Below are 19,088 nucleotides of genomic sequence, written 5' to 3' on the forward strand. Positions count from 1 at the left end.
CCCATAGGGTTCTGTTTTGAACAAGGCCCATAGGGTTCTGTTTTGACCAAGGCCCATAGGGTTTTCTAGGGTTCTTTTGAACAAGGCCCATAGGGCCTGTTTTGACCAAGGCCCATAGGGTTCTGTTTTGACCAAGGCCCATAGGGTTCTGTTTTGACCAAGGCCCATAGGGTTCTGCCCATAGGGCTCTTTGACCCAGGCCCATAGGGCTAGGGCTCTGTTTTGACCAAGGCCCATAGGGTTCTGTTTTGACCAAGGCCCATAGGGCTCTGTTTTGACCCAGGCCCATAGGGCTCTGTTTTGACCCAGGCCCATAGGGCTCTGTTTTGACCCAGGCCCATAGGGCTCTGTTTTGACCAAGGCCCATAGGGCTCTGTTTTGACCAAGGCCCATAGGGCTCTGTTTTGACCCAGGCCCATAGGGCTCTGTTTTGACCAAGGCCCATAGGGTTCTGTTTTGACCCAGGCCCATCGGGGGTTTTGACCAAGGCCCTAGGGCTCTGTTTTGAGGCCCATAGGGTTCTGGACAAGGCCCATAGGGTTCTGTTTTGACCAAGGGCCCATAGGGTTCTGTTTTGAACAAGGCCCATAGGGTTCTGTTTTGACCAAGGCCCATAGGGTTCTGTTTTGACCAAGGCCCATAGGGCTCTGTTTTGAACAAGGCCCATAGGGTTCTGTTTTGACCATGGCCCATAGGGCTCTGTTTTGACCAAGGCCCATAGGGCTCTGTTTTGAACAAGGCCCATAGGGTTCTGTTTTGAACAAGGAGGGCTCTGTTTTGACCAAGGCCCATAGGGTTCTGTTTTGACCAAGGGCTCTGTTTTGAACAAGGCCCATAGGGTTCTGTTTTGAACAAGGCCCATAGGGCTCTGTTTTGACCAAGGCCCATAGGGCTCTGTTTTGACCAAGGCCCATAGGGTTCTGTTTTGAACAAGGTAGGGTTCTGTTTTGAACAAGGCCCATAGGGTTCTGTTTTGACCAAGGCCCATAGGGCTCTGTTTTGACCAAGGCCCATAGGGCTCTGTTTTGAACAAGGCCCATAGGGTTCTGTTTTGAACAAGGCCCATAGGGTTCTGTTTTGACCAAGGCCCATAGGGCTCTGTTTTGACCAAGGCCCATAGGGCTCTGTTTTGACCAAGGCCCATAGGGCTCTGTTTTGACCAAGGCCCATAGGGCTCTGTTTTGAACAAGGCCCATAGGGCTCTGTTTTGAACAAGGCCCATAGGGTTCTGTTTTGAACAAGGCCCATAGGGTTCTGTTTTTGCCCAAGGGCTCAAGGCCCATAGGGCTTGACCCAGGCCCATAGGGCTCTGTTTTGACCCAGGCCCATAGGGCTCTGTTTTGACCAAGGCCCATAGGGCTCTGTTTTGACCAAGGCCCATAGGGCTCTGTTTTGAACAAGGCCCATAGGGCTCTGTTTTGACCAAGGCCCATAGGGCTCCAAGGCCCATAGGGCTCTGTTTTGACCAAGGCCCATAAGGCCCATAGGGCTCTGTTTTGACCAAGGCCCATAGGGCTCTGTTTTGGCCCATAGGGCTCTGTTTTGAACAAGGCCCATAGGGCTCTGTTTTGACCAAGGCCCATAGGGCTCTGTTTTGACCAAGGCCCATAGGGCTCTGTTTTGAACAAGGCCCATAGGGCTCTGTTTTGAACAAGGCCCATAGGGCTCTGTTTTGAACAAGGCCCATAGGGTTCTGTTTTGAACAAGGCCCATAGGGTTCTGTTTTGACCAAGGCCCATAGGGTTCTGTTTTGACCAAGGTCCATAGGGCTCTGTTTTGACCCAAGGCCCATAGGGCTCTGTTTTGACCAAGGCCCATAGGGCTCTGTTTTGAACAAGGCCCATAGGGCTCTGTTTTGACCAAGGCCCATAGGGCTCTGTTTTGACCAAGGCCCATAGGGCTCTGTTTTGAGGCCCAGGGGCTCCAAGGCCCATAGGGCTCTGTTTTGACCCAGGCCCATAGGGCTCTGTTTTGACCAAGGCCCATAGGGCTCTGTTTTGACCCAGGCCCATAGGGCTCTGTTTTGACCCAGGCCCATAGGGCTCTGTTTTGACCAAGGCCCATAGGGCTCTGTTTTGACCAAGGCCCATAGGGTTCTGTTTTGACCCAGGCCCATAGGGCTCTGTTTTGACCAAGGCCCATAGGGTTCTGTTTTGACCCAGGCCCATAGGGTTCTGTTTTGACCCAGGCCCATAGGGCTCTGTTTTGACCAAGGCCCATAGGGCTCTGTTTTGACCCAGGCCCATAGGGTTCTGTTTTGACCAAGGCCCATAGGGTTCTGTTTTGACCAAGGCCCATAGGGTTCTGTTTTGACCAAGGCCCATAGGGCTCTGTTTTGAACAAGGCCCATAGGGTTCTGTTTTGACCAAGGCCCATAGGGCTCTGTTTTGACCAAGGCCCATAGGGCTCTGTTTTGAACAAGGCCCATAGGGCTCTGTTTTGACCAAGGCCCATAGGGCTCTGTTTTGACCAAGGCCCATAGGGCTCTGTTTTGACCAAGGCCCATAGGGCTCTGTTTTGAACAAGGCCCATAGGGTTCTGTTTTGAACAAGGCCCATAGGGCTCTGTTTTGACCAAGGCCCATAGGGCTCTGTTTTGACCAAGGCCCATCGGGTTCTGTTTTGACCAAGGCCCATCGGGTTCTGTTTTGAACAAGGCCCATCGGGTTCTGTTTTGAACAAGGCCCATAGGGTTCTGTTTTGAGGCCCCACCAAGGCCCATAGGGTTCTGTTTTGAACAAGGCCCATAGGGCTCTGTTTTGAACAAGGCCCATAGGGTTCTGTTTTGAACAAGGCCCATAGGGTTCTGTTTTGACCCAGGCCCATAGGGCTCTGTTTTGACCCAGGCCCATAGGGCTCTGTTTTGACCCAGGCCCATAGGGCTCTGTTTTGACCCAGGCCCATAGGGCTCTGTTTTGACCAAGGCCCATAGGGCTCTGTTTTGACCAAGGCCCATAGGGTTCTGTTTTGACCCAGGCCCATAGGGCTCTGTTTTGAACAAGGCCCATAGGGCTCTGTTTTGAACAAGGCCCATAGGGCTCTGTTTTGAACAAGGCCCATAGGGCTCTGTTTTGAACAAGGCCCATAGGGCTCTGTTTTGACCAAGGCCCACAGGGCTCTGTTTTGACCAAGGCCCACAGGGCTCTGTTTTGACCAAGGCCCACAGGGCTCTGTTTTGACAAGGCCCACAGGGCTCTGTTTTGACCAATGCCCATAGGGCTCTGTTTTGAACAAGGCCCATAGGGTTCTGTTTTGACAAGGCCCATAGGGCTCTGTTTTGAACAAGGCCCATAGGGCTCTGTTTTGAACAAGGCCCATAGGGCTCTGTTTTGAACAAGGCCCATAGGGCTCTGTTTTGAACAAGGCCCATAGGGTTCTGTTTTGACCAAGGCCCATAGGGTTCTGTTTTGACCAAGGTCCATAGGGCTCTGTTTTGACCAAGACCCATAGGGTTCTGTTTTGACCAAGGCCCATCGGGTTCTGTTTTGACCAAGGCCCATCGGGTTCTGTTTTGACCAAGGCCCATCGGGTTCTGTTTTGACCAAGGCCCATAGGGTTCTGTTTTGAACAAGGCCCATAGGGTTCTGTTTTGAACAAGGCCCATAGGGTTCTGTTTTGAACAAGGCCCATAGGGTTCTGTTTTGAACAAGGCCCATAGGGTTCTGTTTTGAACAAGGCCCATAGGGTTCTGTTTTGAACAAGGCCCATAGGGTTCTGTTTTGAACAAGGCCCATAGGGTTCTGTTTTGAACAAGGCCCATAGGGTTCTGTTTTGACCCAGGCCCATAGGGCTCTGTTTTGACCCAGGCCCATAGGGCTCTGTTTTGACCAATGCCCATAGGGCTCTGTTTTGACCAAGGCCCATAGGGCTCTGTTTTGACCAAGGCCCACAGGGGGGGTGCTTCTATTTGTCCTGGGTGTCATTTGTCAGTCTTTTAACATCAGTGTTTAACTTCGGCTAACACTGTTATTGTCTGTTTAGGAAAGAGCACTTCATGACACAAGCCCAACTCTCACAGCTGGCTGGGCAGGCTACCAGGAAAGTTTTGTCAGTGTTTTTAGGGCCTTATATTACAAAACTCTCTCTTCTCCCCACCACTATTACAATGCTGGTTTGATGTCCTGATACAGTTGTAATACCTAACAACACAGTACAGTCATGTGATCTGTTATTAGATTACATGAAGAGTACCAGTCATGTGATCTGTTATTAGTTGTAGAGTACCAGTCATGTGATCTGTTATTAGATGTAGAGTACCAGTCATGTGATCTGTTATTAGTTGTAGAGTACCAGTCATGTGATCTGTTATTAGATGTAGAGTACCAGTCATGTGATCTGTTATTAGTTGTAGAGTACCAGTCATGTGATCTGTTATTAGATGTAGAGTACCAGTCATGTGATCTGTTATTAGATGTAGAGTACCAGTCATGTGATCTGTTATTAGATGTAGAGTACCAGTCATGTGATCTGTTATTAGATGTAGAGTACCAGTCATGTGATCTGTTATTAGATGTAGAGTACCAGTCATGTGATCTGTTATTAGATGTAGAGGACCAGTCATGTGATCTGTTATTAGATGTAGAGTACCAGTCATGTGATCTGTTATTAGATGTAGAGGACCAGTCATGTGATCTGTTATTAGATGTAGAGTACCAGTCATGTGATCTGTTATTAGATGTAGAGTACCAGTCATGTGATCTGTTATTAGATGTAGAGTACCAGTCATGTGATCTGTTATTAGATGTAGAGTACCAGTCATGTGATCTGTTATTAGATGTAGAGTACCAGTCATGTGATCTATTATTAGATGTAGAGTACCAGTCATGTGATCTGTTATTAGATGTAGAGTACCAGTCATGTGATCTGTTATTAGATGTAGAGTACCAGTCATGTGATCTGTTATTAGATGTAGAGTACCAGTCATGTGATCTGTTATTAGATGTAGAGTACCAGTCATGTGATCTGTTATTAGATGTAGAGTACCAGTCATGTGATCTGTTATTAGATGTAGAGTACCAGTCATGTGATCTGTTATTAGATGTAGAGTACCAGTCATGTGATCTGTTATTAGATGTAGAGTACCAGTCATGTGATCTGTTATTAGATGTAGAGTACCAGTCATGTGATCTGTTATTAGATGTAGAGTACCAGTCATGTGATCTGTTATTAGATGTAGAGTACCAGTCATGTGATCTGTTATTAGATGTAGAGTACCAGTCATGTGATCTGTTATTAGATGTAGAGTACCAGTCATGTGATCTGTTATTAGATGTAGAGTACCAGTCATGTGATCTGTTATTAGATGTAGAGGACCAGTCATGTGATCTGTTATTAGATTACATGAAGAGTACCAGTCATGTGATCTGTTATTAGATGTAGAGGACCAGTCATGTGATCTATTATTAGATGTAGAGGACCAGTCATGTGATCTATTATTAGATGTAGAGGACCAGTCATGTGATCTGTTATTAGATTACATGAAGAGTACCAGTCATGTGATCTGTTATTACATGTAGAGTACCAGTCATGTGATCTGTTATTAGATGTAGAGTACCAGTCATGTGATCTGTTATTAGATGTAGAGTACCAGTCATGTGATCTGTTATTAGATGTAGAGTACCAGTCATGTGATCTGTTATTAGATGTAGAGTACCAGTCATGTGATCTGTTATTAGTTGTAGAGTACCAGTCATGTGATCTGTTATTAGTTGTAGAGTACCAGTCATGTGATCTGTTATTAGATGTAGAGTACCAGTCATGTGATCTGTTATTAGATGTAGAGTACCAGTCATGTGATCTGTTATTAGATGTAGAGGACCAGTCATGTGATCTATTATTAGATGTAGAGTACCAGTCATGTGATCTATTATTAGATGTAGAGTACCAGTCATGTGATCTATTATTAGATGTAGAGTACCAGTCATGTGATCTGTTATTAGATGTAGAGTACCAGTCATGTGATCTGTTATTAGATGTAGAGTACCAGTCATGTGATCTGTTATTAGATGTAGAGTACCAGTCATGTGATCTGTTATTAGATGTAGAGTACCAGTCATGTGATCTGTTATTAGATGTAGAGTACCAGTCATGTGATCTGTTATTAGATGTAGAGTACCAGTCATGTGATCTGTTATTAGATGTAGAGTACCAGTCATGTGATCTGTTATTAGATGTAGAGTACCAGTCATGTGATCTGTTATTAGATGTAGAGTACCAGTCATGTGATCTGTTATTAGATGTAGAGTACCAGTCATGTGATCTGTTATTAGATGTAGAGTACCAGTCATGTGATCTGTTATTAGATGTAGAGTACCAGTCATGTGATCTGTTATTAGATGTAGAGTACCAGTCATGTGATCTGTTATTAGATGTAGAGTACCAGTCATGTGATCTGTTATTAGATGTAGAGTACCAGTCATGTGATCTGTTATTAGATGTAGAGTACCAGTCATGTGATCTGTTATTAGATGTAGAGTACCAGTCATGTGATCTGTTATTAGATGTAGAGTACCAGTCATGTGATCTGTTATTAGATGTAGAGTACCAGTCATGTGATCTGTTATTAGATGTAGAGTACCAGTCATGTGATCTGTTATTAGATGTAGAGTACCAGTCATGTGATCTGTTATTAGATGTAGAGTACCAGTCATGTGATCTGTTATTAGATGTAGAGTACCAGTCATGTGATCTGTTATTAGATGTAGAGTACCAGTCATGTGATCTGTTATTAGATGTAGAGTACCAGTCATGTGATCTGTTATTAGATGTAGAGTACCAGTCATGTGATCTGTTATTAGATGTAGAGTACCAGTCATGTGATCTGTTATTAGATGTAGAGTACCAGTCATGTGATCTGTTATTAGATGTAGAGTACCAGTCATGTGATCTGTTATTAGATGTAGAGTACCAGTCATGTGATCTGTTATTAGATGTAGAGTACCAGTCATGTGATCTGTTATTAGATGTAGAGTACCAGTCATGTGATCTATTATTAGATGTAGAGTACCAGTCATGTGATCTGTTATTAGATGTAGAGTACCAGTCATGTGATCTGTTATTAGATGTAGAGTATCAGTCATGTGATCTGTTATTAGATGTAGAGTACCAGTCATGTGATCTGTTATTAGATGTAGAGTACCAGTCATGTGATCTGTTATTAGATGTAGAGTACCAGTCATGTGATCTGTTATTAGATGTAGAGTACCAGTCATGTGATCTGTTATTAGATGTAGAGTACCAGTCATGTGATCTGTTATTAGATGTAGAGGACCAGTCATGTGATCTGTTATTAGATGTAGAGTACCAGTCATGTGATCTGTTATTAGATGTAGAGTACCAGTCATGTGATCTGTTATTAGATGTAGAGTACCAGTCATGTGATCTGTTATTAGATGTAGAGGACCAGTCATGTGATCTGTTATTAGATGTAGAGTACCAGTCATGTGATCTGTTATTAGATGTAGAGTACCAGTCATGTGATCTGTTATTAGATGTAGAGTACCAGTCATGTGATCTGTTATTAGATGTAGAGTACCAGTCATGTGATCTGTTATTAGATGTAGAGTACCAGTCATGTGATCTATTATTAGATGTAGAGTACCAGTCATGTGATCTGTTATTAGTTGTAGAGTACCAGTCATGTGATCTGTTATTAGTTGTAGAGTACCAGTCATGTGATCTGTTATTAGTTGTAGAGTACCAGTCATGTGATCTGTTATTAGTTGTAGAGTACCAGTCATGTGATCTGTTATTAGATGTAGAGTACCAGTCATGTGATCTGTTATTAGATGTAGAGTACCAGTCATGTGATCTGTTATTAGATGTAGAGGACCAGTCATGTGATCTATTATTAGATATAGAGTACCAGTCATGTGATCTGTTATTAGATTACATGAAGAGTACCAGTCATGTGATCTGTTATTAGATGTAGAGTACCAGTCATGTGATCTGTTATTAGATGTAGAGTACCAGTCATGTGATCTGTTATTAGATGTAGAGGACCAGTCATGTGATCTATTATTAGATATAGAGTACCAGTCATGTGATCTGTTATTAGATTACATGAAGAGTACCAGTCATGTGATCTGTTATTAGATGTAGAGTACCAGTCATGTGATCTGTTATTACATGTAGAGTACCAGTCATGTGATCTGTTATTAGATGTAGAGGACCAGTCATGTGATCTGTTATTAGATGTAGAGTACCAATCATGTCTGTAGTTTAGTGTATGTTGGGTGGTATTCTCTGGTTAGAAGTCGTGCACTATGTTGGGTGGTATTCTCTGGTTAGAAGTCGTGCACTATGTTGGGTGGTATTCTCTGTTTAGAAGTCGTGCACTATGTTGGGTGGTATTCTCTGGTTAGAAGTCGTGCACTATGTTGGGTGGTATTCTCTGGTTAGAAGTCGTGCACTATGTTGGGTGGTATTCTCTGGTTAGAAGTCGTGCACTATGTTGGGTGGTATTCTCTGGTTAGAAGTCGTGCACTATGTTGGGTGGTATTCTCTGGTTAGAAGTCGTGCACTATGTTGGGTGGTATTCTCTGGTTAGAAGTCGTGCACTATGTTGGGTGGTATTCTCTGGTTAGAAGTCGTGCACTATGTTGGGTGGTATTCTCTGGTTAGAAGTCGTGCACTATGTTGGGTGGTATTCTCTGGTTAGAAGTCGTGCACTATGTTGGGTGGTATTCTCTGGTTAGAAGTCGTGCACTATGTTGGGTGGTATTCTCTGGTTAGAAGTCGTGCACTATGTTGGGTGGTATTCTCTGGTTAGAAGTCGTGCACTATGTTGGGTGGTATTCTCTGGTTAGAAGTCGTGCACTATGTTGGGTGGTATTCTCTGGTTAGAAGTCGTGCACTATGTTGGGTGGTATTCTCTGGTTAGAAGTCGTGCACTATGTTGGGTGGTATTCTCTGGTTAGAAGTTGTGCACTATGTTGGGTGGTATTCTCTGGTTAGAAGTCGTGCACTATGTTGGGTGGTATTTAGGACACATCCAACTACTTAAGTTGTTTCTATGGTCTTCATGTTTCCTGCTTCTAGGACCAAATTCAGCCCAATGGGACGCCGGTGGAGACATCTAGTCCCTCCTCCTCGTCCTCCCTCCTGAACCGGCTGCAGCTGGATGACGACCTGGATGGAGAAACACGTGACCTCTTCGTCACCGTCGACGACCCGAAGAAACACGTCTCCACCATGGAGACCTACATCACCTACAGAGTGGTCACTAAGGTGGGTAGGGTCCTCTCGCATGCTCGCTGTCTCTCAGCTTCATGGAGAGTCAATGTGTCTGTGGAGAAGCTGTCTGTTACCCTCTGGAGGACACGTGATGCTGAAGGACCTCAGATCTGTTACCCTCTGGAGGACACGTGATGCTGAAGGACCTCAGATCTGTTACCCTCTGGAGGACACGTGATGCTGAAGGACTTCAGATCTGTTACCCTCTGGAGGACACGTGATGCTGAAGGACTTCAGATCTGTTACCCTCTGGAGGACACGTGATGCTGAAGGACTTCAGATCTGTTACCCTCTGGAGGACACGTGATGCTGAAGGACTTCAGATCTGTTACCCTCTGGAGGACACATGATGCTGAAGGACCTCAGATCTGTTACCCTCTGGAGGACACGTGATGCTGAAGGACCTCAGATCTGGAATGTGGATGGAGGGCACGTGATGCTGAAGGACCTCAGATCTGGAAAATACAACCTGTAATGTGGATGGGAAAACACAGCATCTGCCCCAACCCTTTCAACCATAAAGCTTTGTTGCTGTTAGAATTCTGTTTTTATTCTGTCATCAAATAGACCAACTTAGAGGCTGGAGCAACACAATGTTGTCATCTCTCCCTTCTCGCTCATCCCCCTCTCGCTCATCCCCCTCATCCCCCTCCTCACCCCTCTTCTCCTCTCCTCACCCCTCTTCACCCCTCTTCACCCCTCTTCACCCCTCTTCACCCCTCTTCACCTCTCCTCTCCTCTCCTCTCCTCTCTTCTCCTCTCTTCTCCTCTCTTCTCCTCTCTTCACCTCTCTTCACCTCTCTTCACCTCTCTTCACCTCTCCTCTCCTCTCCTCTCCTCTCCTCTCTTCTCCTCTCTTCTCCTCTCTTCACCTCTCTTCACCTCTCTTCACCTCTCCTCACCTCACCTCTCTTCTCCTCTCTTCACCTCTCCTCACCTCTCCTCTCCTCACCTCACCTCTCCTCTCCTCTCCTCTCCTCACCTCACCCCTCTTCACCTCTCCTCACCCCTCTTCACCTCTCCTCACCCCTCTTCACCTCTCCTCACCCCTCTTCTCCTCTCCTCACCCCTCTTCACCTCTCCTCACCCCTCTTCACCTCTCCTCACCCCTCTTCTCCTCTCCTCACCCCTCTTCACCTCTCCTCACCCCTCTTCACCTCTCCTCACCCCTCTTCACCTCTCCTCACCCCTCTTCACCTCTCCTCACCCCTCTTCACCTCTCCTCACCCCTCTTCTCCTCTCCTATCCTCACCCCTCTTCACCTCTCCTCACCCCTCTTCACCTCTCCTCACCCCTCTTCACCTCTCCTCACCCCTCTTCTCCTCTCCTCACCCCTCTTCACCTCTCCTCACCCCTCTTCTCCTCTCCTCACCCCTCTTCTCCTCTCCTCACACCTCTCCTCACCCCTCTTCACCCCTCTTCACCTCTCCTCACCCCTCTTCACCTCTCCTCACCCCTCTTCACCTCTCCTCTCCTCACCCCTCCTCACCTCTCCTCACCCCTCTTCACCTCTCCTCACCCCTCTTCTCCTCTCCTATCCTCACCCCTCTTCACCTCTCCTCACCCCTCTTCACCTCTCCTCACCTCTCCCCTCTTCACCTCTCCTCACCTACCTACCGACAATAGTCGGGCCTAATTGGGATTCCAGCCCAGATATTGTGTCAGTTGTCACGATACCATAATTTTGACTTGGATGCTGATACTGGGTTTAGTAACAAAATACTGTATACCAAAACAATGCTGATACTGGGTTTAGTAACAAAATACTGTATACCAAAACAATGCTGATACTGGGTTTAGTAACAAAATACTGTATACCAAAACAATGCTGATACTGGGTTTAGCAACAAAATACTGTATAACAAAACAATGCTGATACTGGGTTTAGTAACAAAATACTGTATACCAAAACAATGCTGATACTGGGTTTAGCAACAAAATACTGTATACCAAAACAATGCTGATACTGGGTTTAGCAACAAAATACTCGATACCGAAACGATACTCGATACCGAAACGATACTCGATACTGAAACGATACTCGATGCTGTATACTGCTGTAATACACACACTTTACTATGCAATACTATAGTAATACTGTATACTGCTGTAATATACACACTTTACTACACAATACTATAGTAATACTGTATACTGCTGTAATATACACACTTTACTACACAATACTATAGTAATACTGTATACTGCTGTAATATACACACTTTACTATGTAATACTGTACACTGCCGTAGGGGTGGGGCGGGGGAGTGTGATAATGAGGTGATTACTAAGTCATGCATTAACCAAGGGTCCACTCTGTACGCTGAGCTGGAGGAAACACAGATCGTGGAACCAGTTGCATTAAATGAATAGTTTTTTTTTTTTTTGAGGCCTCTGGTCAGATTTAACACCCAACTATAGGACTTTCATATCCTGGTGGTCCCAGACATAGAAGTAGTTGGTTTTACAACACAACACATGGCCAGTTCTACAATAGAAATACAAATCAGTACTGAGAGACCTCACCATACCATACTATAACCATACTGAGAGACCTCACCATACCATACTATAACCATACTGAGAGACCTCACCATACCATACTATAACCATACTGAGGGACCTCACCATACCATACTATAACCATACTGAGAGACCTCACCATACCATACTATAACCATACTGAGAGACCTCACCATACCATACTATAACCATACTGAGAGACCTCACCATACCATACTATAACCATACTGAGAGACCTCACCATACCATACTATAACCATACTGAGAGACCTCACCATACCATACTATAACCATACTGAGAGACCTCACCATACCATACTATAACCATACTGAGAGACCTCACCATACCATACTATAACCATACTGAGAGACCTCACCATACCATACTATAACCATACTGAGAGACCTCACCATACCATACTATAACCATACTGAGAGACCTCACCATACCATACTATAACCATACTGAGGGACCTCACCATACCATACTATAACCATACTGAGGGACCTCACCATACCATACTATAACCATACTGAGGGACCTCACCATACCATACTATAACCATACTGAGAGACCTCACCATACCATACTATAACCATACTGAGGGACCTCACCATACCATACTATAACCATACTGAGAGACCTCACCATACCATACTATAACCATACTGAGGGACCTCACCATACCATACTATAACCATACTGAGAGACCTCACCATACCATACTATAACCATACTGAGAGACCTCACCATACCATACTATAACCATACTGAGAGACCTCACCATACTGAGAGATACCATACTATAACCATACTGAGAGACTTCACCATACCATACTATAACCATACTGAGAGACCTCACCATACCATACTATAACCATACTGAGAGACCTCACCATACCATACTATAACCATACTGAGAGACCTCACCATACCATACTATAACCATACTGAGAGACCTCACCATACCATACTATAACCATACTGAGAGACCTCACCATACCATACTATAACCATACTGAGAGACCTCACCATACCATACTATAACCATACTGAGAGACCTCACCATACCATACTATAACCATACTGAGAGACCTCACCATACCATACTATAACCATACTGAGAGACCTCACCATACCATACTATAACCATACTGAGAGACCTCACCATACCATACTATAACCATACTGAGAGACCTCACCATACCATACTATAACCATACTGAGGGACCTCACCATACCATACTATAACCATACTGAGAGACCTCACCTTACCATACTATAACCATACTGAGAGACCTCACCATACCATACTATAACCATACTGAGAGACCTCACCATACCATACTATAACCATACTATAACCATACTGAGAGACCTCACCATACCATACTATAACCATACTGAGAGACCTCACCATACTATAACCATACTGAGAGACCTCACCATACCATACTATAACCATACTGAGAGACTTCACCATACCATACTATAACCATACTGAGAGACCTCACCATACCATACTATAACCATACTGAGAGACCTCACCATACCATACTATAACCATACTGAGAGACCTCACCATACCATACTATAACCATACTGAGAGACCTCACCATACCATACTATAACCATACTGAGAGACCTCACCATACCATACTATAACCATACTGAGAGACCTCACCATACCATACTATAACCATACTGAGAGACCTCACCATACCATACTATAACCATACTGAGAGACCTCACCATACCATACTATAACCATACTGAGGGACCTCACCATACCATACTATAACCATACTGAGAGACCTCACCATACCATACTATAACCATACTGAGAGACCTCACCATACCATACTATAACCATACTGAGAGACCTCACCATACCATACTATAACCATACTGAGGGACCTCACCATACCATACTATAACCATACTGAGAGACCTCACCATACCATACTATAACCATACTGAGAGACCTCACCATACCATACTATAACCATACTGAGAGACCTCACCATACCATACTATAACCATACTGAGAGACCTCACCATACCATACTATAACCATACTGAGAGACCTCACCATACCATACTATAACCATACTGAGAGACCTCACCATACCATACTATAACCATACCGAGAGACCTCACCATACCATACTATAACCATACTGAGAGACCTCACCATACCATACTATAACCATACCGAGAGACCTCACCATACCATACTATAACCATACTGAGAGACCTCACCATACCATACTATAACCATACTGAGGGACCTCACCATACCATACTATAACCATACTGAGAGACCTCACCATACCATACTATAACCATACTGAGAGACCTCACCATACCATACTATAACCATACTGAGAGACCTCACCATACCATACTATAACCATACTGAGAGACCTCACCATACCATACTATAACCATACTGAGAGACCTCACCATACCATACTATAACCATACTGAGAGACCTCACCATACCATACTATAACCATACTGAGAGACCTCACCATACCATACTATAACCATACTGAGAGACCTCACCATACCATACTATAACCATACTGAGAGACTTCACCATACCATACTATAACCATACTGAGAGACCATACCATACTATAACCATACTGAGAGACCTCACCATACCATACTATAACCATACTGAGAGACTTCACCATACCATACTATAACCATACTGAGAGACCATACCATACTATAACCATACTGAGAGACCATACCATACCATACTATAACCATACTGAGGGACCTCACCATACCATACTATAACCATACTGAGAGACCTCACCATACCATACTATAACCATACTGAGAGACCTCACCATACCATACTATAACCATACTGAGAGACCTCACCATACCATACTATAACCATACTGAGAGACCTCACCATACCATACTATAACCATACTGAGGGACCTCACCATACCATATTATCACTATACTGAGGGACCTCACCATACCATATTATCACCATACTGAGAGACCATATTATCACCATACTGAGAGACCCCACCATACCATATTATCACCGTACTGAGGGACCTCACCATACCATACTATAACCATACTGAGGGACCTCACCATACCATATTATCACCATACCTACCATATTATCACCATACTGAGAGACCTCACCATACCATATTATCACCATACTGAGACCTCACCATACCATATTATCACCATACCTACCATATTATCACCATACTGAGACCTCAACATACCATATTATCACCATACTGAGACCTCACCATACCATATTATCACCATACCTACCATATTATCACCATACTGAGAGACCTCACCATACCATATTATCACCATACTGAGGGACCTCACCATACCATATTATCACCATACTGAGAGACCTCACCATACCATATTATCACCATACCATATTATCACCATACCTACCATATTATCACCATACTGAGGGACCTCACCATACCATATTACCACCATACAGAGAGACCATATTATATCCATACTGAGAGACCATATTATCACCATACCATATTATCACCGTACCATATTATCACCATACTGAGAGACCGCACCATACCATATTACCACCATACCATATTACCACCATACCATATTACCACCATACCATATTATCACCATACTGAGAGGCCTCACCATACCATATTACCACCATACAGAGAGACCATATTATATCCATACTGAGAGACCATATTATCACCATACCATATTATCACCATACCATATTATCACCGTACCATATTATCACCATACTGAGAGACCGCACCATACCATATTACCACCATACAGAGAGACCATATTATATCCATACTGAGAGACCATATTATCACCATACCATATTATCACCATACCATATTATCACCATACCATATTACCACCATACCATATTATCACCATACCATATTATCACCGTACCATATTATCACCATACTGAGAGACCGCACCATACCATATTACCACCATACCATATTACCACCATACCATATTATCACCGTACCATATTATCACCATACTGAGAGACCGCACCATACCATATTACCACCATACCATATTACCACCATACCATATTATCACCATACCATATTATCACCATACCATATTATCACCATACCATATTATCACCATACTGAGAGACCTCACCATACCATATTATCACCATACTGAGACCTCAACATACCATGTTATCACCATACCATATTACCACCATACCATACTATCACCATACCATGTTATCACCATACTGAGAGACCATATTATCACCATACCATATTATCACCGTACCATATTATCACCATACTGAGAGACCTCACCATACCATATTACCACCATACTGAGAAACCATATTATCACCATACCATATTACCACCATACCATATTATCACCATACTGAGAGACCTCACCATACCATATTACCACCATACCATATTATCACCATACCATATTATCACAATACCATATTATCACCATACCATATTACCACCATACCATATTATCACCATACCATATTATCACAATACCATATTATCACCATACCATATTACCACCATACCATATTATCACCATACCATATTATCACCATACTGAGAAACCATATTACCACCATACCATATTACCACCATACCATATTATTACCATACCATATTATCACCATACCATATTACCACCATACCATATTACCACCATACCATATTATCACCATACCATATTATCACCATACCATATTATCACCATACCATATTATCACCATACCATATTACCACCATACCATATTATCACCATACCATATTATCACCATACCATATTACCACCATACCATATTACCACCATACCATATTATCACCATACCATATTATCACCATACCATATTATCACCATACCATATTATCACCATACTGAGACCTCACCATACCATATTATCACCATACCTTATTATCACCATACTGAGAAACCATATTATCACCATACCATATTACCACCATACCATATTATCACCATACCATATTATCACCATACCATATTATCACCATACCATATTATCACCATACTGAGACCTCACCATACCATATTATCACCATACCTTATTATCACCATACTGAGAAACCATATTACCACCATACCATATTATTACCATACCATATTATCACCATACCATATTATCACCATACTGAGAGACCTCACCATACCATATTACCACCATACCATATTATCACCATACCATATTATCACCATACTCAGAGACCTCACCATACCATAATATCACCGTACTGAGGGACCTCACCATACCATATTATCACCGTACTGAGAGACCTCACCATACCATATTACCACCATACCATATTATCACCATACCATATTATCACCATACTCAGAGACCTCACCATACCATAATATCACCGTACTGAGGGACCTCACCATACCATATTATCACCGTACTGAGGGACCTCACCATACCATATTATCCCCATTCATGGTGTGAAATGCAATCAGGCATTTTAGTTTTAGTGTGAAATGCAATCAGGCATTTTAGTTTTAGTGTGAAATGCAATCAGGCATTTTAGTTTTAAAATACCAAAGGGACCACTGGATAATTAGTGTAAACAATAAACAGGCCTAAACCGTTCCATTTAGTGACGGTCTTGGCTGTAATAAATGCTTTTTAAAAAACTCTCTGGTACGCTTGTCATCTATTTAGTGTTGTTTACATTGTTCCAAAAGGTCAGAAAAACGATATTGTAATCTAACAGCAAACACAATATGGACGCGGCGCTCGCTTCTTACCTTCTTTTTCTTGATCTCCAGTATTTTCCACAACGAGTCACATTTATTCCACACGCCAGACTTCCCCTTTACCTCCTGAGCAACCAGTAAACATTCCCCCGTTTCGAGTTTATTTATCAGGTCCTCTGCATCCATCTTGCTGTCACGCGTGTTATGGTGTTCAGAGTTTGTTAGAACCAATTTATTGATGTGATTATGATATACTGTATAGGTCAGGCCCTATTGATGCATACACGTGTCACGCAAAGAGAGCAAGGTTTGAGGGAATGGGGAATGTTTTTCCTAAACAAATGAGGGATATCGGAAACAGATCTTTTCATACAGAAGTGGCTGTAATTATGTATCAGCTTCAGCAACAAGGACAGCTCTATAAACACTGTTGATGTTCTGTGGTTGTCGCTGCAGCAGGGAGGAGAGAGAGACAATGGGTTCTAGTCACAGGGAGGAGAGGGAGACAATGGGTTTTAGTCACAGGGAGGAGAGAGACAATGGGTTCTAGTCACAGTCACAGGGAGGAGAGAGAGACAATGGGTTTTAGTCACATTGTCACAGGGAGGACAGAGAGACAATGGGTTCTAGTCACAGGGAGGAGAGAGAGACAATGGGTTCTAGTCACAGGGAGGAGAGAGACAATGGGTTCTAGTCACACAGTCACATGGAGGAGAGAGAGACAATGGGTTCTAGTCACATGGAGGAGAGAGAGACAATGGGTTCTAGTCACAGGGAGGAGAGAGAGACAATGGGTTCTAGTCACAGGGAGGAGAGAGAGACAATGGGTTCTAGTCACATGGAGGAGAGAGAGAGACAATGGGTTCTAGTCACAGGGAGGAGAGAGAGACAATGGGTTCTAGTCACAGGGAGGAGAGAGAGACAATGGGTTCTAGTCACAGGGAGGAGAGAGAGACAATGGGTTCTAGTCACAGGGAGGAGAGAGAGACAATGGGTTCTAGTCACAGGGAGGAGAGAGAGACAATGGGTTCTAGTCACAGGGAGGAGAGAGAGACAATGGGTTCTAGTCACAGGGAGGAGAGAGACAATGGGTTCTAGTCACAGGGAGGAGAGAGAGACAATGGGTTCTAGTCACAGGGAGGAGAGAGAGACAATGGGTTCTAGTCACAGGGAGGAGAGAGAGACAATGGGTTCTAGTCACAGGGAGGAGAGAGAGACAATGGGTTCTAGTCACAGGGAGAGAGAGACAGGGAGGAGACAGAGACAATGGGTTCTAGTCACAGGGAGGAGAGAGAGACAATGGGTTCTAGTCACAGGGAGGAGAGAGAGAAAATGGGTTCTAGTCACACAGTCACAAGGAGGAGACAGACAATGGGTTCTAGTCACACAGTCACAGAGAGGAGAGAGAGACACTGGGTTCTAGTCACAGGGAGGAGAGAGACATTTTATTTTAGTCGGGGACAGTCCTACGGTATTCTTGGATTTCAGTGCGGCCTCTCTGGTCCAGGTCTGATTTGGTTTAGGACATATTTAACCGATCAATAGTTGTTTTTTGT

At 43.7% G+C, this 19,088-nt stretch overlaps 1 protein-coding gene across 1 annotated transcript in view; it reads left to right on the top strand.

Annotated features, from left to right (window-relative positions):
* Positions 1-19,088, top strand: part of snx30 (sorting nexin family member 30) — a 47,012-nt gene that overhangs the window by 12,293 nt on the left and 15,631 nt on the right. The window contains exon 2 of the mRNA XM_052517535.1: positions 9,039-9,227. Within this exon, the coding sequence (XP_052373495.1) occupies positions 9,039-9,227 (189 nt within the window). The remainder of the gene's footprint in view (positions 1-9,038; positions 9,228-19,088) is intronic.

This window comes from Oncorhynchus keta, unplaced genomic scaffold (assembly GCF_023373465.1).
Source record: "Oncorhynchus keta strain PuntledgeMale-10-30-2019 unplaced genomic scaffold, Oket_V2 Un_scaffold_8424_pilon_pilon, whole genome shotgun sequence".
NCBI classification, from domain to species: domain Eukaryota; kingdom Metazoa; phylum Chordata; class Actinopteri; order Salmoniformes; family Salmonidae; genus Oncorhynchus; species Oncorhynchus keta.